The following is a 24273-nucleotide window of genomic DNA, read 5'->3' on the forward strand; positions in this document are numbered from 1 at the left end:
ATCTGCTTATATGATTTTCTGGCAGAGTCATATATTATGCTTCCATAGTCCAGACGGGAACGAATTAGTGTTCTATAGAGTCTCAAAAGAACAATGTAATCTGCTCCCCATTTTGTTTTTGCCAATACTTTCATTATATTCATTGCTTTAAGACACTTGTTTTTTAGTAATGTCAAATGAGGGATGGAAGTCATTTTGTTGTCAAATAGAAGACCCAAGTACTTGATTTCCTTAACAACATTAATCGGTTCTCTATTAATGAAGAGTTCTGGATCATGATGAAGGGATCGCTGGATACAGAAGTGGGTACAAACAGTTTTTGATTTAGAGAACTTGAATCCATTTTCAACTGACCACTGATATATTTTCTCGATACATAACTGCAGTTGCCTTTCAATTGTACTCATGTTCTTCCCTCTATAACAGATACAGAGATCATCCACATATAGGCTGCAGAATATATTAGATCCGATGATACTCTCAATGCTGTTTATTTTAATGCTAAAAAGAGTGACAGAGAGAATGCTTCCCTGAGGAACTCCAAGTTCTTGTTTGTGGATATCCGACAAGGTGTTTCCTACTTGGACTTTAAAATATCTGCTAGCCAAAAAATTTGAAATGAAGATGGGTAATCGTCCTCGAAAACCCATGTGGTAAAGATCTTTCAAGATTCCATATCTCCATGTTGTATCATATGCTTTTTCCAAGTCAAAAAAGACAGCGACAACATGTTCTTTTCTAATGAAACCATCTCTGATATATGTTTCCAGTCGGATTAATTGATCCAAAGTGCACTTTCCACGTCTAAAGCCACATTGATAATCACTTATTTGTTTCTTCGATTCCAGTGTCCAAACAAGTTGATTATTTACCATTCTCTCCATTGTTTTACAGAGGCAACTGGTAAGAGCAATTGGACGATAGTTATTTGGATCTGTATGGTCTTTTCCTGGTTTAGGTATTGGGATTACGGTTGCTTCTTTCCAAGAGGACGGTATTTGTCCAGAAGACCAGACAAGATTGAAGTTATCCAAAAGAAGAGATAACATACTTTGGGGTAAGTGCTTTAAAAATTGATAATGAATTTTGTCTGGACCAACAGCAGTGTCATGTGAGCATTTTAAGGAGTGTATTAATTCTTCTATCTTAAAAAGTTGATTATATACTTCTTTGTTATCTGAACAGAAGTTAAATTTTTTCCTTTCCTGCTGTGTTCGTATTAACTGGAATTCAGGGAGGCAGTTTTCTATTGACGAATTCTTTTCAAAAGATTCTGTTAATGTATTTGCTATATCCATTTCCTTTGTCTGAAGAATTTCCCGTTTTTTTTATATGTTGTATATGAGATCCATTTCCAATGCCCTTCATTTTGCGAATCATGTTCCAGATCCTCTTCATGGGAGTATAACATGTTAAACTTGATACAAATTGTCTCCAGCTTTGTTTTTTTGCTTCATTTATAGTTCTGCGAGCTTGAGCTCTACAACTTTTAAAAAGTGTAAAATTAGTCGTTGATGGCTGTCTATTAAAAAGTCTTTCCGCCTTTTTCCGTGCCCCGATAGCTTTTTTACACTGCTCATTAAACCAAGGGTTAGTCTTACAGTGTGATTTAGAGGACGTCTTTGGAATTGTTTCATTTGCAATATCAATTAACTGTTCAGCAAAAGTTTCTATAGAGTTCTGATTATCTTGAGTTGCTGAAATAAATTTTTCATAACACATGATTTCAAAAGAAGGCCAATCTGCTTTCTTAAGTAGCCATCTTGAAGGTCTTTGTTGGACATCCGATTTTGTAAATGAAGTAATAAGTGGAAAGTGGTCACTCCCACATAGATCATCCCAGACCCTCCATGTACAATCTAAAAACATTTCAGCACTGCAAATAGTCAAATCAATTGCAGAGTAAGTGCCATGACCTGGATGAAGGTAGGTTTTTGTTCCATCATTTAGTAAACACAAATCATTATTGTGTATAAAATCTTCCACTCTCTTTCCTTTAACATCACATCGATCTTCTCCCCATAAAGGATTATGACTGTTAAAATCACCCATAAGTATAAATGGAGTCGGCAATTGTGCTACAAGTTTATCCAATTCTTGCGTTGTAATATAGCCTGGATGCCAGCCGAACTTAGCCCCGCCCACAACATTTTTACTCGGGCAGTTCGGTCTGGACTTGCTCAATAGAGAAGTAATTATGCCCGAACAGAAGCTGTTCGGACCAATGAAATTGTCAGGGCGGGCTTTATACGGTGATGGACAGATGATCAACAGTAACGTAATCATCCACGTCATCAAAAGCCGCTTGGGTTGAATTTGTTCTAATCCTAACGGAGAGGTTGTTCATATATGCATTCACCTTTACTATTTCTCTCAGAAATGATGATGGTGTTGGTAAGTACTCTGTGTATCCTTAACTTCTTAACCCGCACCGGTTCGTGGACGGGGGGGTTGACGGAAGTGGAGGGGTGTGTACTTTTATCTACTTTTGTTTTATACAAAATATTCAATCAACTATCACAAACTACGCATCATTTGAAAGCTAAAACACTCAAGATTCATGTTCTGAACTTGTTTTTGCAATAAATACACCAGAGAGGAAAGGGTTAAATGAAACACTAAAGGACCGGCCATGTAAACATTAGAAAAATATCAGCGTTACTCATCTTTCATCTCCTGTCGTTCAGATCAGATCGGACGAATCCAATAAACACCCGCATACATCTCTGTGTAAGAGTCCATTCTTCAAAATGCATCCCACTTTTTAATCCAAAACAACGAAAAAATAGGGAAAAAACTAAAAATCCTCCGTTGTTTGCAAGAGAGTTTTGAGTTAGCGTGATCAATCATGTCCATTTTCAATGAAATATCGATTCTATTCCGTGTCTGGCAAACTCCCCCTGCTAGAATGGCTTCTCCCACGTATTTTAAACCCTCCCCCGTCTCTCTCCTTCAATCAGAGACTCTTCTGGGATGCATCATATAGAGGAAGTGCCTTACAGGCTTGGTGAGCTGTCAATCATTGCGCCCATGGTTTTCGTTGGATAAAGGCACTCGGTGCCCAGCCAATGCCTTTTCAACAAAGGTTTGATTGATGGACTTAGTAACCAATCAAAAGGCATTATCTTGCGCAGTTTGCGTAAGTAGGCTTTGGTGAATACTGTTTGCGCGCTGGCTGCACGTTCTCCATGGCGCAACTGCAGTGGAGCGCGCTGTCTCTCACTGACGCTTCCCATCAGCTAAATGAGTTTTTTACACTTTGTAATCTCTGTAAATAGTTGCTTTAGTTTTTCAGTAACTGTTTATCCATTATAATTAGTAGTATATTGCAGTTTATTGCAGATTTATTTGAATGAAAAACTACTCTTTACAATAGCAAATGTTCTGAAATAAATGGCCTTTTTGAAATGACGCCTAGACTTTTCTTGACATAAAAGCTCACAGAAGCTACATTACTGAGAGAATCATCCTCATATTTGAATCATGACATGATTAGACATTCAGTTTTATATTTAAGTTATTTTCAGGCTCTTAACATTAAATTATAATATTTTTTTCCCTAATTGAAAACAAAAAACAAAAAACGTGAGTCACTTACATGTATATTTACATGTATATTACTCTGTTCCCATATTACTTTGAGTTATTATGACTCTTGGGTAGCAATATTTCAAGTGTCTAGTTTAAAATAAGACCAGGTTTATGAATATAGACCATAGGGTTTAAGAGCTGCAGACATTTTCATTTGGGTATATCGTTTTCAAAAAATTCCACAAAAATGGGGCGCTTGTTAAGAGGTTAAATTATTTTTTTACAACACCGGCAAAGTTAGTTTACACTCATCTTTTTCTTCTAACGTTAGTCCAGCGTGCGTGCAGACAGGGTTGCCAAGTGTTTACAACAAAACCCGCCTAATTGCTAACGTTCCTCAAAACTAGCCAAAAACAAGCCCAATAGCTTTCCAAGGGGGTTCTCCGGGAAAAAAGGCATTTGGGGGGTAAAATATGTGTTATTTTGGAAGGACTGCCTGCTAAAATTCGCATTCCTGGGTCTGTATATCACATAATTGCGGTCGCTTTAACTCGTGGACTTGGCAACACAGTGCAGTTGAGTTCTGTTGACATTTGACAACTAACGTTATGCGTCGCTCGGTCGCTCCGTTGCTCTGATTGGTTGTAGGTCTATCCAATTGAGGTCTTTCCTGGTTCGGTTGAAACACGCCCAATAATCACAGCCCAACGGAGCAGAATCAGACTCATATTCTGACTAGAATTGAGTATGACGACGTCAGGCTAGTTGTAATAGCTTTACTGGGAGGTATGTAGATAGAGCATAATGTAATGACTCTATGAAGGGTGATTCGTACTGCTATTGCTTGTATTTGGGTATCCAGTACAATATGACTGTGGATTATATCCTTTTTAACCAAAACGGCTGATCCACCAGAAGGTCATTGTACATTTGGTCCATATACACTAAACATCTTAAAATTTTTAACAGTCAAGGGATCATTTGGAGATAAATGTGTCTCTTGAATACAATAAGCAAGGGGATTTAAAGCAGCTGTTAAACGTTGTAACTCCGCAAAGTTAGCTTTTAAACCCCGACAATTCCATTGAATTAAATGGTTACTTATCTTCAAGTGGGGAAGATAGGTACAGGTCCTTTATTCTTGCACTTTGGAGAAAGGCTACGACTTCGACTAGTCATAGGTTCTGACATTTCAACATCTTTTGGATTATCATGTTTTTTAGTTCTCTTTTTGTCTTGATTTGATTGTCGAGTTACTGTGCTTTGAGATTTATTTTTCTCTCTGGATTCTCTTTGTTCCAACTGGGTGTCTTGAGTCGGATTAGTTTGGATATATACATTTTTGCTTTTTTGTGAAGACAAGTTCTTATTACTGCTTACAACTTGAGGTTTGTCTGTAGATATCCAAGTCAGTTCTGTCTGAGTACTAATTTCCCGTATGTTTGGTTTAACCACATCAGAATAGGATTTATTCAATGTGAAGGCAGGGAAACCTTCAACAAGTTTGCGAGCTTCAGGATAGCTCACCTTCTTTGTGTGTTTAATTTTTTGTATTTCCTTTTCTTTAATCCAGGCAGGGCATTTCTTTGATGAAGCTGCATGATCACCAAGACAGTTTTTACATTTAGCGAGATTAGTACAGTTTGTTTCATGATCATCCTTACCACAATTGTGGCAAACAGCCTTATTTTTGCATCCAGCAGAACCATGTCCAAATTTCTGACATTTATAACATCTCAACGGGTTCGGTATGTAGATATCCACAGTGACACTTAGATATCCTATTTGAATTCTCTCTGGCGGATGAGGTCTGTTAAAAGTCAGAATGTATGTTCCTGTTGGAATTATTTGTCCATCTTTTTTGATGCTTATTCTTTTGACATCAATCACACCCATATGATTTATTTCTGAGGTTATATCAGCTTCGTCCAAGTCTTGCAATTCTCTGGTGCGGATCACTCCTTTGCTGTTATTCAGAGAAGGGTGACAGAATGCTTTCATAGTGACTCCTGCCAGATTTGTTGCTCGTAATAAGTTCTCTGAGTTTGCTTTCCGAACACATTCCACCAAAATTTGTCCCGATCGCAGCTTTTTGATATCTTTGACTGTTCCTGCTATTCCTGTGATTCCTTTCTGAATAGTAAAAGGAGCCAGTTTAGTGAGGGGGCTATCAATTGATAGAGACTCAAGTAATATAAATCTTTGCCAATTTTCATTTTTTGAAGTATAGATAAGATTAGTGGTTAGTTCAACTTCCAAGTCTTGATCCAGTATCCGTTTTTTGGTGTTTTGTTTATTTGCCATGTTAGAAAGAATTGGTTCATCATCTCTGCTCCTCACCCACCTCGGAGTCCTACAAGGGGATGTACAGTGCCGCGGAAATCCACCGGATGTACACCAAGGATGCAGTAATGATATACTTGAGCATATAAACACAAGATTTATACTACTCAATTGACCCTACGCCAGTGCCTTCTGGAAGTGGTGATAACTACATAGTTGAGTGTGATTCAAAGCCAAATCCAGGGCAAATCCTGACATGCTGATTGGTTAGAATGGGCCATTCCAACCTCTCGTCTAAATGAAGTAGGAGCCAAAGTGATGTGTTGGAAATATGGCGGCCGCAGCAAGCCAAAATCCTCAAGCACCAGGATCTCTTCCTCCACTGACACGAGTCGCAACCCACGGCACACAAGCTGCCCCATTTGTCGCCTCTTACGATCAGCAAGGGGGTGCTAGGGACCTATTCTACCCCGGGTCCCCACGGGGGACTATAAACAGAATTTACAGGTGGATATGTACTATGAATATAATATAATATACAGATGGCTATTACTATAAACAGAATTTTACAGATAGAGGTATACAATGATATGTTAGGCTAAAATGAGGCTATATATATATAAAATATATATATATAGCTAAAATGATATAGAGATATATATATATATATATATATATATATATAGTATATATAGTATATGATATTTTGTGTTAAAGGGTTAGTTCACCCAAAAATGAAAATTCTGTCATTAATTACTCACCCTCATGTCGTTGGACACCCGTAAGACCTCCGTTCATATTCGGAACACAAATGAAGATATTTTAGTGTAAAGCTGATGGCTGAGAAAGGCTTCACACAGGCCTCCATTGGCATTCAGTACATTGACACTTCCAAGATCCATGAAAGGCACTTAAAACGTCGTTACAAAGTCTATCTCACCACAGTGGCTCTACAATAATCATACAATGCGACGACAATAGTTTTTGTGCGCAAAAAAAAATCAAAAGAACACCTTTATCCAGCTTGTTATTGCCTTCCGCGTGTGTCTCCACGACGCATGCGCGAGAATATGACGTAGCGCCGGGGCTCGGGATTCCATGAAATGCACACTCTAACCCCATTTTGAGCACTACGCCGAGACCTAAAGCACGATCAATGTAGAATCCAACAGCTTAGACACGCGCGTCTTCCTCTGCTCGTAAACAAATCGCTTCTGGGTCATTTGTCCGAACGCCGGATCTGCGTCCTATTCTCGCGCATGCGTCGTGGAGGCATACACGGAAGTCGAGAACAAGTTGGATAAAGGTGTTATTTTGATTTTTTTTTGCGCACAAAAACTATTGTCGTCGCATTGTATGATTATTGTAGAGCCACTGTGGTGAGATAGACTTTGTAACGACGTTTTAAGTGCCTTTCATGGATCTTGGAAGTGTCAATGTACTGAATGCCAATGGAGGCCTGTGTGAAGCCTTTCTCAGCCATCAGCTTTCAACTAAAATATCTTCATTTGTGTTCCGAATATGAACGGAGGTCTTACGGGTGTCCAACGACATGAGGGTGAGTAATTAATGACAGAATTTTCATTTTTGGGTGAACTAACCCTTTAATGTTTGCAGTTTTCCTTAAAATTTTAGTTTTAGTAATTTTGTGGTTTTGGTCACTTTTACTAGTTTTTAATATTTCTATTTAGCTATGGTCCTTGCTTTGTGCACTGGTCATGTTGAAACAGGAAGGGGCCCATCCCCAAACTGTTCCCACAAAGTTGGGAGCATGAAATTGTCCAAAATGTCTTGGTATGCTGAAGAATTAAGAGTTCCTTTCACTGGAACTAAGGGGCCAAACCCAACCCCTGAAAAACAACCCCCACACCATAATCCCCCCTCCACCAAACTTTACACTTGGCACAATGCAGTCAGGCAAGAACCGTTCTCCTGGCGACCACCAAACCCAAACTCGTCCATCAGATTGCCAGATAGAGAAGCCTGATTGGTCACTCCAGAGAACACGTCTCCTCTGCACTAGAGTCCAGTGGCGGCGTGCTTTACCCCACTGCATCTGACGCTTTCCATTGAACTTGGTGATGTAAGGCTTGGATGAGCTGCTCGGCCATGGAAACCCATTCCATGAAGCTCTACGCACTGTCCTTGAGCTAAACTGAAGGCCACACAAAGTTTGGAGTCTGTAGCTATTGACTCACCAGAAAGTTGGCCATTTCTCCGCACTGTCCACCTCAGCATGCGCTGACCCCGCTCTCTGATTTTACGTGGCCTACCACTTTGTGGCCGAGTTGCTGTTGTTCCCAATTGCTTCCACTTTGTTATAATCCCACTAACAGTTGACTGTGGAATATTTAGTAGTGAGAAAATCCACAGGTGGCAACCGATCATAGAGAGCCATTCTTTCACAAATGTTTGTAGAAGCGTCTGCATGCCTAAAGTAAAATCGCGAACCTCACTCTCCATTTTCATCCACTCCAGATAGGGGTGACTCAGGTTATATTTTTTATTTTCTTATGAATATTTTAACTCCTTTTCTGTGTAAAGTACTTTGAATTACTATTGTGTATTGAAGGGTGCGGATTCTGAAATCCACTACCGCCTCAATATACCTATATATATATATATATATATAAATAATTAAATGTATAATCAAAGCATTAATCAATATTTATCCTTCAATATTATTATAATGATTTTTAATGATTCTTCCCAGTTATGATATTACTTAATCAATAGAACCACTGATTGTTTATTGTTTCTTCATATATGTTTTCTAAAGTTTGTATTTGGTCTCTCACGAGTGACTGAGGGTCTGTCCCATGCCAGGAGTGCAGTAACAGTGCTTATTCACTTAGCCCGACTTCCAGAGATGAAATATGGATGTCTTTTCTTTTATATTATAATTTTGTCATTTTATATTTTCTTTTAATTAAACACTAAATAATTATGGTGAATGCTGTCTGTACCTCTTACTGAGATAAAGCAAATGTTATCAGTATGTTTTGGGAAACTTTCTGATCAAAACTGGCGCTCAACCAACTCCAACCTAGGAGAAACTGTGTATCTGTGTATGTGCGTAATATTCTGTGTTACAGATCAGTATTGAAGGTGTACAATGGGCATCCTAGGGAGAGTGACGGGATGTTATTCTGGACAAGGTGGCACCTGCTCCAGATCTGGAAGGTCACTACGTGCCTAATTCCGGGGTGAAAGCGTCAACAAGTGATCTAGGGACACGTGAATCTGATTAACTGACAATGTGTGGAAATTTACTATGACTGTCTATTTTTCCTTAGCCAATCAGAATAATTCAACTTGCAGTAATGATGTGGCTAGACCTTGAAAAGAGCATAACTGTTGAGAAATTGTATGTACGAAATCTGGGAGAGAGGGAGAACGGCCTACAAACTCCTTGTGAAACTTGAAGCTGGCTTCTGCTGATGAAACTGCAAACTATTCTTAAGTACATTCTTCTTTAATTAATTGCACTCCTGACTCTTGGTCTTCATTTTTCATAACTGGTTTTGGGTCCTGAACTGTTAAACCCTAACAGTATGAAATGTGCTATATAAATAAACTTGCCTTGCCATAAGTTAAGTTATTTCAAATACTGATTTTGTCCAATTAGCATCAGGAAGTGACCACCTGACTGACCAGAGTTTTCAGAGTGTTACCTGATACAGAGTCTCGTCCAGTTCTTTGTCCATTTCTTCTGAACTTCTGTCCAAACCAGGAGAGCCTCTTCCGCTTCTCACTCTCTCCAGGAGCTCGCTGGCTCTCTGTCGCTCCTCTGAGACGGCGGGGAGCTGTTTCTCACAGAGATATAGGAGCTGTCTCTCTTTAAACTGCAGCCTGTGTTCGGCCTGCTGGATCAGAACCTCCTCCTGACCCAGAGACGACACGTCCTGAACGCCACGCTCCATCATATCACGGACCTGAGGAGAACAAGATGAGACACAGTGAATCACCAGATTCGATTCGATTTTAAAATCTAATCTTGATTTGATTTCAATTCTTTTGGTTATTTAGTTATAAGTTCTTTTTACTCACATTTGAAAGAAATTATGCTTTCAATTATTCACTTTTTCAGACTGATTCTCATCTTATTGAACTATTGATTATGACTCATATTAGTAATTTGTTTCAGGAATAGGGCTACACTGATTGTGTTGTATGTTATAGATCCACAGGTCATTGATCAGATGATGTATTTCAAGACATTTGTCAGGTTTTTCTAATTTCTTACGCCTCCGTTGCTAATTGCAAAAAGCATTTTTAGAGCTAGTAACAGAGGCTTCAGCCACTGATGGCAGACTAACGCAGTTATTAATGCTGTTATTAGAGAGCGAGAGATTTTAGTTTTAGTAGAGAGAGTTTAAGCGTCTCTAGTAATAGCAAAACGGTACATTTACCTGCTTAAAGAACAGTGCCGTTATTACCTCGCTAGTGAGAAATGTCATATAGCTTTGCTACTGATTTTACCGATAAAATTGTGTGTGTGTCCATGCTGTATGTGTGTGTTTGAGTGGGGGACAAAGAGTATGTGCTTTCCATACATAATAAAACTTAATTTTGTGGCAAAAAAACATGGAAATAATTTGAATTGGACTGGTCACGATACATGTTTGTTTCTTCTAACTTGATACAAAAAATATATGAAAATATATACATTTGAAAATATTAATAGTAAAAATGAACAACATTATCATATTCATGTGAATATGAAATGTGCCACACTCTTATTACAATAGTTAAATATGACATATAATAAACAATTACAAACCCAAATAATAGGCCTGTTCAGAAAAGTTACAAATGTGTTTCCCTCTGGTTTCAGTGTGCTTTTGAAATACGAACAGCTCTACCTGTCTCTGTTTGTCCTTGTGCGTGTGCAGCAGCAGGCCGAGAGACGTTTGTTCATTGGCCACCTCCCGCTCCAGTCGGTCCTTCTGCTGGATCAGTGACTCCTCCAGCAAACCCAGCTCCTCCACCTGCGTCTGCTTGAAATGTTCATAGCGTGCCTGCGCGCTCCTCCGGGCCTCCTCCCCGCTTTCCTCCTCTCCATCAATGCGCGCCTCCTTCGCTCTGAGCAGCTCCTCCCTGAGCTCGGTGAGCGTCCGCCTCTCCTCCTCTAGTCGCCGCGCTTCATCTGGAGTGAGTAGGGCGGCCGTCTCCTCGCTGCGCTCCCTCAGCTGCTCCTCCAGACGCCCAACCAGACTCAGCTGCTCCTTCTCTCGCTCCTCAAGACGCCTGGAAGACATTCATTCCGACACGGTTTCAAAAGTAGGCACTCCATACAAATATATCAATATTAATAAATCTAAATGTAAAAACATTTTAAAATGAATGATATCTTTAAAACATAACATTTCCAATATAACTTTATAATGATTATAACTTAGGGTGTGTTCACACTTGGCATGTTTGGTTTGATTAAAACGAACCCTGGTGCAATTGCTCTGTTAGTGCGGTTCATTTGAAGTGTGAACGCTGCCATCTGAACCCTGGTGCGCACCAAACAAACAAACAAAAATCCTGTTTTTTTATTATATGTATGTATGTATGTATGTATGTATATATGTATGTATATATGTATGTAGTTAAGATACATTTAGTTAAGTTACATTTTTAAATAATAAAAAACAAATCCTATCTGCAACTTGGTCCAATTTGCTTTAACACTAATATGTCATACTGAGGCTAGTTATATCATTAAAAATATTTTTCAAGTCAGGCATTACCAATAGGTTAAAATCTTTTTTCACCTGCGTTCTAGCTGGAGTTTGACGGCCTGCACCTCCCGCTCTCTTTTGAGCCGCTCCAGCTCACGGAAGAGCTCGGTTTGTTCTGCTCGCTCTCGCTGAGCCTGAGTCTTTTCATCCTCCTCCAGATCTTCCTTCTGCACCTCCTTCTCCTCCGGCTTCTGCTTCGGTTGCAGTCGCTTCTGCTTCTGCTGTTCCTGCTCCTTCTGCTCTCTGTGCCTCTCCTCCTGAACAAAACAGACAATAGCATATAAAGAAGTCTGCCTTGACATTCAAAGACGGTTCATAAGAAAGCATTGTTTTTTCGATTTAAACTCTTGACTGAGGTGATTTTCAGCTATGAGTGTGGAAATGGCTGGAGATTAGATGAGCTAACCCAAGTAAAAACTAATGCGTTTGTGTTGCCTTGTGACAAAATAACTTATGATTTTATGAGCCGGAAGAATAGAACAATTCCTTCATTATGGCAATAAAACATTATCGTCTTGTTATTCTAATTGGCAGCTTCCTGATCAGCAGTCTGACCTGGAATCGCTCTTTCTCAGCGATCAAGTCCCTGAGGCGGCTCTCGATGTCCTGATTGCGTCTGCGCAGACTCTCCTCCTGTCTGCGTATGCGCAGCTGCACCTGTTTGGACTCCTTCCTCTGAGACTCCACCTCGTGCTGCATGCGCTCAAGCTCCGCCTTCTCACACTTCTGCTTCTCCTCCATCTCTTTTATCAGCCGCCTGGACCACAAAAAAAAGGGAAGGATGGTGTTTGGACAGGACAGGGCCCAAAATTAACCAGTGGTGGGTGGAATTGAAAATGTACCCGTCACAAATATGTATTACATATCCATAAAACTGTATTTTGCATGATTTTGTTATAATGTGCGAAGTATGTAGCATGAGATCCCACTAAATACCACTGTAGATATATTTATGCAGCTCACTTTTGATAATTTGGATCTAAAATAAGATCGTATTTGTTAACATCAGCATTTTATTAATGTTAATGAATGAAAATACAATTGATTCATGTTAGTTCACATTGCATAAACTAATGTTAACAGATACAATGTTTGATAAATTTGTATTAGTAAAGGTAGAAATTAAAGGTGCAGTGTGTAGTATTTATGAGGACCTATTTACAGAAATGCAACATAAAATGCATAACTATGTTTTCAGTGGTGTGTAAAGACCTTACATAATGAACCGTTATGTTTTTATTACCTTAGAATGAGCCATTTCTCTCTCCATACACCGCGGGTTCCCTTACAGTGAAGTCGCCATTTTGTGCCGTCATGTTTCTACAGTAGCCCTAAACGGACAAACTTCTCTACAGAGAGCTAGTGACTCTCTGTTCTCTCATACGATGACATTTTTGTCCAGTGTCGGTCCCTGTAGCTTCTCTTTGTGCTCCGAAATGAGGGGGGGGGGGGGTGCAATTCACAACCTCATGCTAGGTGCCGCTAAATTCACACACTGCACCTTTAACATTAACTAAGATTGCTTATCATTAGTTCATGTTACCTAATGTAGTTAACAAAAAACGTATTGTAAAGTGTTATATAAATGACACGTTTCACTGAAGTGTTTTGCATATATTAATGTTAGATAATTCGCATGACACACCTTTTAGTTTCCAGTTTTTCCAGTTCTTCTCTTTGCTGCCTCTCAAACTCCAGTCTGGGACATATAAGACATAATTAGTTTCCACCCTTAGAACACACACACACACACACACACACACACACACACACACACACACACACACACACACACACACACACACACACACACACACACACACACACACACACACACACACACACACACACACACACACACACACACACACACACACACACACACACACACACACACACACACACACACACACACACACACACACACACACACACACACACACACACACACACACACACACACACACACACACACACACACACACACACACACACACACACACACACACACACACACACACACACACACACACACCACAGCAAACTCACACCAGTGCATGGGATGAGGGTCTGCATTATTATGAGCATCCAGCAGTCACATGCAACTATAAGCACATGCTGCAGAATACACAACTAAAAAAAAACCGAGATGGAAACACACGTTCAACTAAAGTGTTATGAGGATGATGACGAAGTGCTCCTCAAGCATGATAAACGAGAAATGGAGAGACTGAACCCACAAATACTGATGTTAAATATATTTATAGAACACGACAGTTAACATGAGAACAACACTAGTTGTGCTTTGGTTCTACCTGAGAAAGATGGGACCCTTTTCAGTGAAGAGACTGCCATGAAGAAGTTCAGAAAGAGGAAATGTTACCAAATACTGCTGCACAAATCCTAGCTATTAGTCTCAATTAATTATATTTAAAGACAATTCAAAAGAATAAATGATGAACAACTATAATAAATAAAAATAAAAAAACACATAGTTGTGTAAAAATGGAGAGTGGTTGACGGTCATTCATGACATGTTAGTCTAGTAGGTCATCGCCTAGGTTGGTCATCCGTCATCACAACCGTTAAGGGTTTTACAGGCCAATCTTCATGCGCGTTCGCAGATCAGAACCTCACCAACAAACCATCATAAACTTATTTTTACTGTACATCCTTCTATTAATCTGACAATGCAAACAGCCAACATGCGTTTTGTTGTTTATTAGGGAGGCATCGATATATAAAAAAATGTTTATAGCCGATAAATCTGTGGTTTATTTTTGTAAACAAGTGTTCTAACTAGAGCAGCCTAGTCCAACCTAAAAGTATACATGCATCAAAATATTAAAGAGCACCTATCATGGAATTTTGAAATGTACCTTTCATGTAGTGTGTAACATAGATCTAAGTGAACAAAAACATCCTGTGATAGCTTGAAATATGACAGTGCACCGTATATATAGTTATTTTCTTTCAAAAGTAAGAGTCGACTCTGAGTCATTTTTAAGAATCGTTAGAAGACCGAAGCTTTTTCTCTGACTAGATGACGTCAACTTGTCAAGTTATTTGAATACGATACGCCCACTTATTGCGCTCCAAGACGCCAGTGAAAACTAGAAAACATCATGGCCACGAGACCCTGTGTTCTGAAGTGCGACTCAAAAGCAAACTTTTTTCATCTGCCCAAGGATGAGCATTTGAAGACTAAGTGGCTTGAAGACAAACCATACATCGTCGCGATTGTGTGTTTATTAGTCGTCAAATGTATGTTTCGCGATCTCAGGAAGCTTTTATTATGGACTTCTATTATGGCACATGGTTCTTCTTCGTCTGTCTGTACATGGACTACATGTGCACAGAGCGCCCTCCGGCTGCCAGGATGAATTGAAAACAACACATAAGAGACTCAATCGCTCATGATTAGGCTATATCTGCGCATTTTGAGGAAGTATTGAATAAAAAATACTCCTCTGTTTAGAAATTTGACACAGACATATGAGAATCTATCAATATGTCTCCGCATCTGCACACTTTTGAACTAAAAGCCCTGAGGGATGTTGATTTGTCGCGAGTCTTCGTGAGGAGAATAGAGGAGTTTTTTTATGAATGAGATCAGCTGAGGCTCATATTATAATCAAACAGTACCGACGCGGTTTTCATATTCATAACTCCTGACACATATTAACAAATTACTGTCACTATAAGACTTTGATGGGCGTTCCGTTTCCGAAAATATCTGCACAGACTAAACCAATCACAACTGACTGGGTCATCGGACCAATCACCGCAGATTAGCGTCACGTAAAGGCGGGGTTTTGAAAAGTGAATCACTAAAGGAATCATTTGAGAATCGCTGTCAAAACAGGTAAAAATAAATGCATATTATAAGAAAACTAAAGTCTTTTTTGTCATTGCATGCATGCAAAACTGTTGTTGGGGACTTCTAAAACAATATTTGGAACATTTTAAATGCCATGATAGGTGCTCTTTAAAATACGTACAGCAAAATTCATGCATATGTGTTTAGTACTTGTTTGAATTGTAAAAAATACTATTATTTTACTTTATTACTGGCCAAATCAAACCTCATAATTTAGATTAAAATCAATCTATATTGGAGCAACATTTCTCAATAAATAGCTACACCGCTTCTTGTAAACATAATCGTTCAGAAATCATTCTAATTTGCTGATTTGCTGCTCAAGGAGAATGTATTATTATTATCAATGTTGCTTCATATTTTTGTGGAAATGGGGATTTTTCTGATGAATAAAAAAGATCAAAAGAGCAGCACTTATATAAATATTTAGCATTATAAATGTCTTTATTTTTTGATCAACACAATGCATCCTTTCTCAAAACTTTAAAAAAAAATTACTAAAACCATTCATAACTGAAATTGTATTGGCTTTTGGTGGTCATTATTAAATATTTGTCCAATTCATCATTTAAAAAAAAACTTTTTCCTGCATTGTTAAATATCAATATGTGACGGATACATCGTGCATCCCTAGTGGCTGTTTTTGGGGAAGATCTCTGGTGATCTGGCAAGCGGGGTTTGAATTAGTGTTTTTGTCAGCTGTTTTAATGCACTGGGCATCAACGGTACCAGCAATGGCGGCGGAGGGCATGAAGAGAGAGGAGGAGGGAGAGAGGAGGGAAGAGGAGGCTCCTGGGAAGGAAGAGAGGGAGGAGGGCTGAGGAAGAGGAAGCGGCATGGGGAGGAAGATACCACTCGCTCTGACGCACAAGTATTCACACACACAGGCGATGGCTTACCCAGGGTTATACAGCATGACTGTGGAGAGGTTTTCACAGGATTTGGACAGATCAGACATGGATAAGCTCAGACTGGTTAGGAGGCCGCTCTGGAGAACAAGAAGAGCATTAAAGTCACCATGAAATCAAAATCGACAAATTTTTTTTTTTTTGATGGAATATTGCAGTGTATATTATAAATGATTCATTCGTGCACATCATTGTTTTTAATTCATGCGCCTCAATCTTGAATCAAAATAACTTCCCCTCCCTCTTGCAGTGATATCACTTCTCTTCTCTGATGAACTGGTGCAAGGTCGGGGCAACCTGTCACTCACATGAGATCCACCAAAAGCAAACCACAACCATCCAATCAATTTCCAATAGACAAAATCAAGCCCCGCCCTAGTGCTGGGCGGTATACCGGTTCATACCGAATACCGGTATTAATTTTCTTTATGATATGAATTTTGATGATACCGCAATACCGGTATATGCCGCTTAAACAACGTTCGGAACGCGGCGCAGCGCGTCATTGTTTGAGAGGGGACCCTTTTCATTGATGCACTGTAGTAAGAGCAGTCAGAGCACAGTTGAGATCGCATTACAGCACAGCCTATGGCTGTATCCTATACTCTCATTCACTATTCCCTACGTTATCACTTTATTTGAAGGAGTGAATGAAAACGTGCGTGAAGTCGGACAACCGTTGTGTGTACATCGGCTGTACACTCGTTATTGCAGTGCAATGGGATAGAATGAGTGCACTCAATAACGTCCACTAAGGTTTCGGACACCACTACAAAGCGCTGTCCCCTCCAAATAATGCTATATTTGAAGTTATGGGAGCGATGTCGGATTCAGCCCTTGATTATTGTTGAGAATTCAAACTACACGCGGCGCGCGAGAGAGAGCGGTTTCTGCACGCAGCACTGCGATGAGTTTAACAACGCTCACCACATGGGTCATATAGCACTGATATAGACCGGAGCGAGCGCGTTTAAATTTTTTATGGACATATTTCATAAACTCTAGTGCTCTAGACATGAACCAGAAGCGTGTATGCGCGCATATTTCATCACGTCTTATTAAAATTAAATGTATGCACTGATTACACTGATAACTATGTCTGATCACGAATGCGCCGACACGATGGATTATTCAAAAGACAATGATGTAAGTTAATAAATAAACTGACAATTCAAAGAAGAATGGGCAAAAACTAAATGCTTTATTCTTTCTGTGTTAAACTGATGTGTGTCATTCGTTCAGAGAGTGCTCTTAAATGTATTGCAAATATCCGCGTTTCTCCTCGTTTTGGCAGTTTGTTAAATAGGATTAGATTTTTAAAATGCTCAAGGTGCCCTCAACTCAACTTTTAATATTCAGGTGTCTGTAAGTATGATTCTGAGCGTGTTGCATGTCTGTGTTTTATTGGCTGTTGTCTCTCCACAGCATCATTTTGTAAACCTGTAGACCTATTAACTCTAGTGTGGAATTTTTCTACAATATTCACTCGTCATGACAGTAAAACAGGGTATTCTAGTCAATCTCCTGCAGTATTTTTTTTGAAAAAAATGTGTAAAATGTAAATTAACACCCTGTCAGGCATAGGAGAAAAAATACCGTCATATACCGTGAAACCGATATAATTTAGAAAAATACCGTGATATACATTTTTGGTCATACCGCCCAGCACTACCCCGCCCTACATTTATTCTTGTTCGGGAAGCATTTTGACTCGAATATACGTTAAAATAGGGGGAAAAAAGACTATCACAACTTCCGTTTCATGCCAACTTCAACAAACATTTGTCTAATGCTGAAGTTTCATGTGTGAATTTCTCCCACCTTTCTCTTTTCTCGTAGTTTAGCCGCCTCTTTAGGATGATTAAATCTGAACATGTTGGTTCTGCCGAGGAGAATGACAGCACCTGAGAAACACAAATGCACTAATTAAATCACTGTTCAAGGAAAGACACTAAAGCAAAACTATTGCTTTTTCATGCACTCGTCAATTTTGTGATTTTGGGCCATTTTGTGTTCATAACATATCTTCTTTCAGACTAGTAGGGGGAGAAAAATCTTAAAACACATTTATGAGTTTATTTTATTACATTTTATCTCTTTGCATGCATCAGTAGAATTCAATTACTATACATATCTTTGAAGGCCATTTTCTCAAAATGAGTTTTTCACCTGCACTGAACCACAAATATCCACTTAAACTAGATTTATTCCTATATATAGTCTGAAGGTTATTTCAGCGGGGTTTGCTCATGTATAATTCACCTGATTTAAACTGCCCTTCAAAAGTTTTCGATCAGTAAGATTTGTAATGCTTTTAAAAGAAGTGTCTTATGCTTTTATTTTATTAAAAATACAAAAAAACAACAGTAATATTGTAAAATATTATTAAAATGTAAAATATCTGTTTTCTATTTGAAAATATATATTAAAAAGTAATTTATTCCTGTGATCAAAGCTGAATTTCCCGCATCATTACTCCAGTCTTCAGTGTCACATGATCCTTCAGAAATCATTCTGATATGATGATTTGATGCTCAAGAAACATTTATGATTATTATCAATGTTGAAAACAGTTGTGTACATTTTTTTCAGGATTCTATGATGTATAGAAAGTTCAAAAGGACAGAATTTCTTTGAAATAGAATCTTTTGTAACATTATAAATGTCTTTACTGTCATTTTTCCAAAACTTTTGAACGGTAGTGTATATAGGATATATAGTTATATGTTTTATAGGACTGCAAAACAATTTAACCCCACTCTCGTGTAATACATTAGAATATTGCTTCGCCTTGTCCTTGGCACTTTTGCAAGACGGCAGGTAATAAAGATTCGCTGGCATCACATGCTGTATCCTCAAGAAAATAATGCATTAAAACTTTAATTAAATTAGGTATAATTCAATTTGATAATTATAATTTTTTGTGAGACCTTTTTAATTTTTGTGATTATTTTGCGGTGAAATGAAAAACTAATGCAGGATCACAAAAATGTTTGTGTTGTATTGAGCGATCGTGAAAAACTGGAGGCACGGTGTAGTGATGTCTAATTCTATTCACTTGTGGTGACTTGTCTTAAAAAATGAGAATCCTGATTTTATAAGATTCTAGTTTGCAATGTGAGAAAGGGTTATATATGTGACCTTGGTTGAGCTGACAGGGCTCAGTGACCTGAACTCCATTGACCGAACACTGAGCGTCATTCAGAGGAATGAGAGTGACCGTCCCGTTCCGATTCTCTATCAGACAGTGCTCACTCTCCAGACCCAGACCATGAAGAACTGCAGAGAGAGAGAGAAAACACATACACAAGCTTTATGAATGAGAGTAACAGGCTTGAGCCAATCGAAAACTGCATTTCAATCTGAAGTTCAATTTAGGCAGCAAACAGAATTGTACTTTCAATATTAACTTAAGGATGGAATTCCCATGAAATTTAAAGACATTTACATAACAAAAATACCAATATTGATAAAAAAAAAATCAGAATAAATTACATGATATGATGCACAAGATGTTTAATTGGAATGAAAGGAAAATCATTTTCTTTTCATTTTAATGGGGATCTATTATGCCCCTTTTCACAAAATGTAATATAAGTCTCTGATGTCCCCAGAAGTTGCGTCTGCGAAGTTTCAGCTCGAAATACCCCACAGATCATCATCATCGTTTTTGTGTGTGTCCCTTTAAATGCAAATGAGCTACTGCTCCCCGCCCATTTCCAGAAGAAGGTGGAGCCTTTACAGCTCGTGCTTCGGACACTTCGACAACACCAAAACTGGAGACCGTCCCGCAGCCAAAATGTCAGAATTTGTCAGTAGCAGTGTTCAGCCTTATGTGGCGTTCACACCGGACGCAATCGGCGAAGGTGGACGCGTGTACATTTTGAGTTTACTCGCGCGAATCGCGCGTGACATTCACTGCACAACAGATGCGAATTCACGTCATGGGAGGGGCTTCCGCCAGCAGCTCGTCTCGTTGAGAAATGGCCGACATGGGCTGTGTTTATATGTCTTTTTTTTGTTAATATTTACTGTTAATGTGTGACAAAACGTAGTTTTAAGACTTTTTCAGTCGATAATGTAGTTGTTTAAAGCTCAAATCTGTGGTTTATTTATATAAACAGTGCCTATTTGAACATTTTATCTGCCGTTGTCGGAGCTGTGAGCTCCAGCGGACAGCGCGCTCAGCGCACGTGAAAGCCGGCGAGGGCAACCTTTCCTCGGCCAGTCCTTCTGCCGTCTACCGCTGGCTCTGATGTCTCTGTGGTGTGTCTCGAGCTATAATTCGTCTTGTAACGGCCGATCTTTGGTCTCATGGATCTATAATTTGTTCCCTGGCAAATCGTTTAGGCTGAGGGCAAAGATAAGTTTCATTACTTTATATTTTTAGGCTATAACTGTAAGTTGCAGTTGTAACGTCAGCCTACTAGCACTGACTTTGAATGTTTGACTGCATTGTTTGCTTTATTTCATGTATAGCTTGTTATACATTACTTATACTTTTGTATTATTGATCATACATAAACTTGCATTTAACAAAAAGAGACTGGGTTGTGGTTCATGTCATTTAATGTTATCACAGTGATAATCATATTGTCTGAACCAGATATTAATATACAGATTTTCTCCTCATTGTTGTCACTACTAGAGCAAGCTCCTGATTGGTTAACGCGGCGCGAAATATCCGCCAAAGTTCAGATTTTTCAACTTGAGCGTTTCGCACGTTCAAAACGCGCAATTCGCGTCCTTCGCGCCGCCTCAATCGCGCGAATCTCGCCGCCTCAATCGCGCGAATCGCGCCGCAGAATGCCATTTCGCGTCTCTGCATTGACTTAACATGTAAATCACTCGCGCGAATCGCGTCCGGTGTGAACGCACCATTACATGTTCGAACAGGAGTCGGACACTGATGGAGAGACTCAGTATTACAACTTTTAGAATGCAACTGCCATTAATAAAAATTGTCCTTTTGTGGTCCAAAAAATAAAGAAGGGTATACGGCATTAGCACAACATCAGGGAGAGTAAATGATTACTTAAATTTAATTTTAGGGTGAACGATCCCTTTAAGACAGTACAGTATAATTGAACAGTAACTGAACTAAAGGAGAGAGAGATGAGTCAATGAAAACATATAAGACTGTAAACTTACTGATGTCCTGTTCAGTAGTGGTATCATCACGGCCAACGTATGTCCTTCCCTCCTGTAAACAAACCCAAACCAATCAATCACATTCACTCGATACACACAGTTTACTGTAAACTACAGACTGATGAACACCTTTAGCTGCAGTGGCAGGTAAAATTAGAGCTAACGGCACAAACTCTGTAATGTTCATTACCTTTAAATGATAGAGAATGATGCCGGTGCTGAGAAGATCATCATCAATCCCGATAAGATGAGGCAGCTCAGAGTCCAGGATCACTCCGATTCCCTCCTTCCTCAGAGCAAGAGTTTCTTCCTGTTCAACACACACATCATAAACACTCAATGTTTGGTTCAGTGGATGAGGTGACAAAAAGTAGACGCTGGTGTGACAACTGTGTGATCGCTGCGACAAACCTTCAGGATGTTCTGCGTTTCATTCCATTTGTTCGTCCATTCCTTGGTCAGCTCCAACACCTGCCACAGAAAAACATGCACAAGACTGTGTGTTGTTTCATATCCCGCCAAATTTGATTTCATCACTAGGTATACTATTCTTTATAGAGAATAGAGTTTTCATAAAACATTTGCAACTAAAAATAGTTGTGTGCAAACTAATATATATATATATATATATTATTTAGGAGTACTTGTGCGAATAAAAAGTAGGTCCCCACGGGACTTCAACCCTCATATGGTCTTTGGTGTCTGTTCGAACCCATTTGATGTTTCCATTATTTAAAAAAAAATGTTTCCCTTTATCTCAGTGGAATGAGATTGAGATGACTTTTGTCACATTATCTATCTAAAAAACTGGATTTGATTCGGGAGTTCTGAAGGTATGTAAAAATATTTTTAAATACATTGTTAAAAAAAGTCACACTCAGGGTCTTCATTTTCATTGAAAAATAATGGGAAAAGCAAAAAATTAAGAGTTTTTTATTTTTCAATAAAATTAAAAAATTCGGCATAAATCTGAAAATTTTCCCAAAGAAATGGCCTGGTACTAGAGCACAAATGCAATGTGGAACAAAAAACACACAAAAACACACACAGATGTGACTGCAACAGACAGCATTTGTATATAATTTGGCAAACAAAATTAGCCACGAATGCAGACAAAATGCAGATATGAAGGGGTGAGACCTCTCTCTCTCTCATACACACACACACTTCTGATTACTGCTATTGGTTTTATTTACATTTTTTATTCTAAAATTAGAATTATTTTTTACATTTGGTTTATTGAAATAAATAATTTGTGAATACAATCTGACTCTTAAGTTTTTGGTGGCATTTTAGTTATATTCCTGAATAATAATAATAATATTTTATATATATATATATATATGGGTTTTCACCCACGGTTTTCGGTTCGGTTCGGTTTCTTATGGCTTGTCACATAATTTTTTTGTTATTCTATTCTTAGGCGACAGGAACCGCAAGAGGTTAAAGAGAAAAAAGACAATTTTTTTTATTGCAATACTCTTTCTTTATTTTACTTAAAATAATTGAAAAACCTTACTTAAACTTAAAACTTTACTTTAAAAAAAAACCTTGTACACATTCCTAGTGTATTGGATAATATAAAATAAATATATATAAAGATTTACACTGGCAGCTCAGAGCTGTACAGCAGCATTTAAGTATGAAATTGAATGAATAAATGTAAAAATAAACACTACATAGACTTCACTATAAAATATACATTGGTTCTTATTAAAGCTACTGTATTAGTTTTTCAGTCAAGAGCAGTGAGTGATTTTCTCTGTCTTTTGTTGTTGTATTAAAATTAAAGGGATATTTCACTCAAAACTGAAAATTATGTCATCAAGAAATGAATACAGGTTTGAAACAATATTAGAGTGAGTAAATAATGACATAATTTTATAGGTGAACTGTCCCTTTAAGGGGGTCCCTTTCTCAGCCTCCCCGGGAAAGTCTATGCCAGGGTACTGGAGAGGAGAATTCGGCCGATAGTGGAACCTCGGATTCAGGAGGAACATTGTGGTTTTCGTCCCGGTCGTGGAACACTGGACCAGCTCTATACCCTCTACAGGGTGCTGGAGGGTTCATGGGAGTTTGCCCAACCAGTCCACATGTGTTTTGTGGATTTGGAGAAGGCATTCGACTGTGTTCCCCGTGGCATCCTGTGGAGGGTGCTCTGGGAGTATGGGGTCGGCGGCCCCTGCTTAGGGCTGTTTGGTCCCTGTACAACCAGAGTAGGAGCTTGGTCCGCATTGCCGGCAGTAAGTCAGACTAGTTCCATGTTGGACTCCGGCAGGGCTGCCCTTTGTCACCGGTTCTGTTCATAATTTTTATGGACAGAATTTCTAGGCGCAGCCAAGGGTCAGAGAGTGTCCGGTTTGGGGACCACACGATTTCGTCACTGCTTTTTGAGGATGATGTTGTCGTGTTGGCTTCCTCGAGCCAGAACCTTCAGCGTGCACTGGGACAGTTTGCGGCCGAGTGTGAAGCGGCTGGGATGAGAATCAGCACCTCCAAGTCCGAGGCCATGGTTCTCAGTCGGAAAAGGGTGGCTTGCCCGCTTCAGGTTGGTAGAGAGTTCCTGCCTCAAGTGGAGAAGTTCAGGTATCTTGGGGTCTTGTTCACGAGTGAGGGAAGGATGGAACGGGAGATTGACAGACGGATCGGTGCATTTGATCGGTGCACTGTGATTGTGAATAACTATAGTGTTCCATGAGTATAACTCTACCACTAACGTGTGATGTGAATGTATGTCGCGTTGTTCATTATTGGGATGGAGGCAAATTATAGAATTTGTAGAAAAATA

The 24273-nt window shown here is 39.0% G+C and overlaps 1 protein-coding gene across 4 annotated transcripts in view; it reads right to left on the reverse strand.

The window, feature by feature from the left end:
• The window catches only part of kif16ba (kinesin family member 16Ba), a 53424-nt gene that overhangs the window by 9601 nt on the left and 19550 nt on the right, over nt 1–24273 (reverse strand). For 2 of the 4 annotated variants that reach the window (XM_079812202.1, XM_079812203.1), the window contains 12 exons: nt 21897–21956; nt 21676–21795; nt 21486–21537; nt 19476–19613; nt 18156–18238; nt 16326–16414; nt 13862–13894; nt 13192–13245; nt 12102–12303; nt 11580–11803; nt 10680–11064; nt 9489–9749 (listed from right to left, as the gene is read on the reverse strand). In XM_079812202.1, coding sequence (XP_079668328.1) covers nt 9489–9749; nt 10680–11064; nt 11580–11803; nt 12102–12303; nt 13192–13245; nt 13862–13894; nt 16326–16414; nt 18156–18238; nt 19476–19613; nt 21486–21537; nt 21676–21795; nt 21897–21956 — 1701 coding nt within the window. The remainder of the gene's footprint in view (nt 1–9488; nt 9750–10679; nt 11065–11579; nt 11804–12101; nt 12304–13191; nt 13246–13861; nt 13895–16325; nt 16415–18155; nt 18239–19475; nt 19614–21485; nt 21538–21675; nt 21796–21896; nt 21957–24273) is intronic. The other 2 variants (XM_079812205.1, XM_079812204.1) reach the window with 1 other exon arrangement.

Source organism: Gobio gobio (genome assembly GCF_949357685.1).
Source record: "Gobio gobio genome assembly, chromosome: 3".
NCBI lineage: Eukaryota > Metazoa > Chordata > Actinopteri > Cypriniformes > Gobionidae > Gobio > Gobio gobio.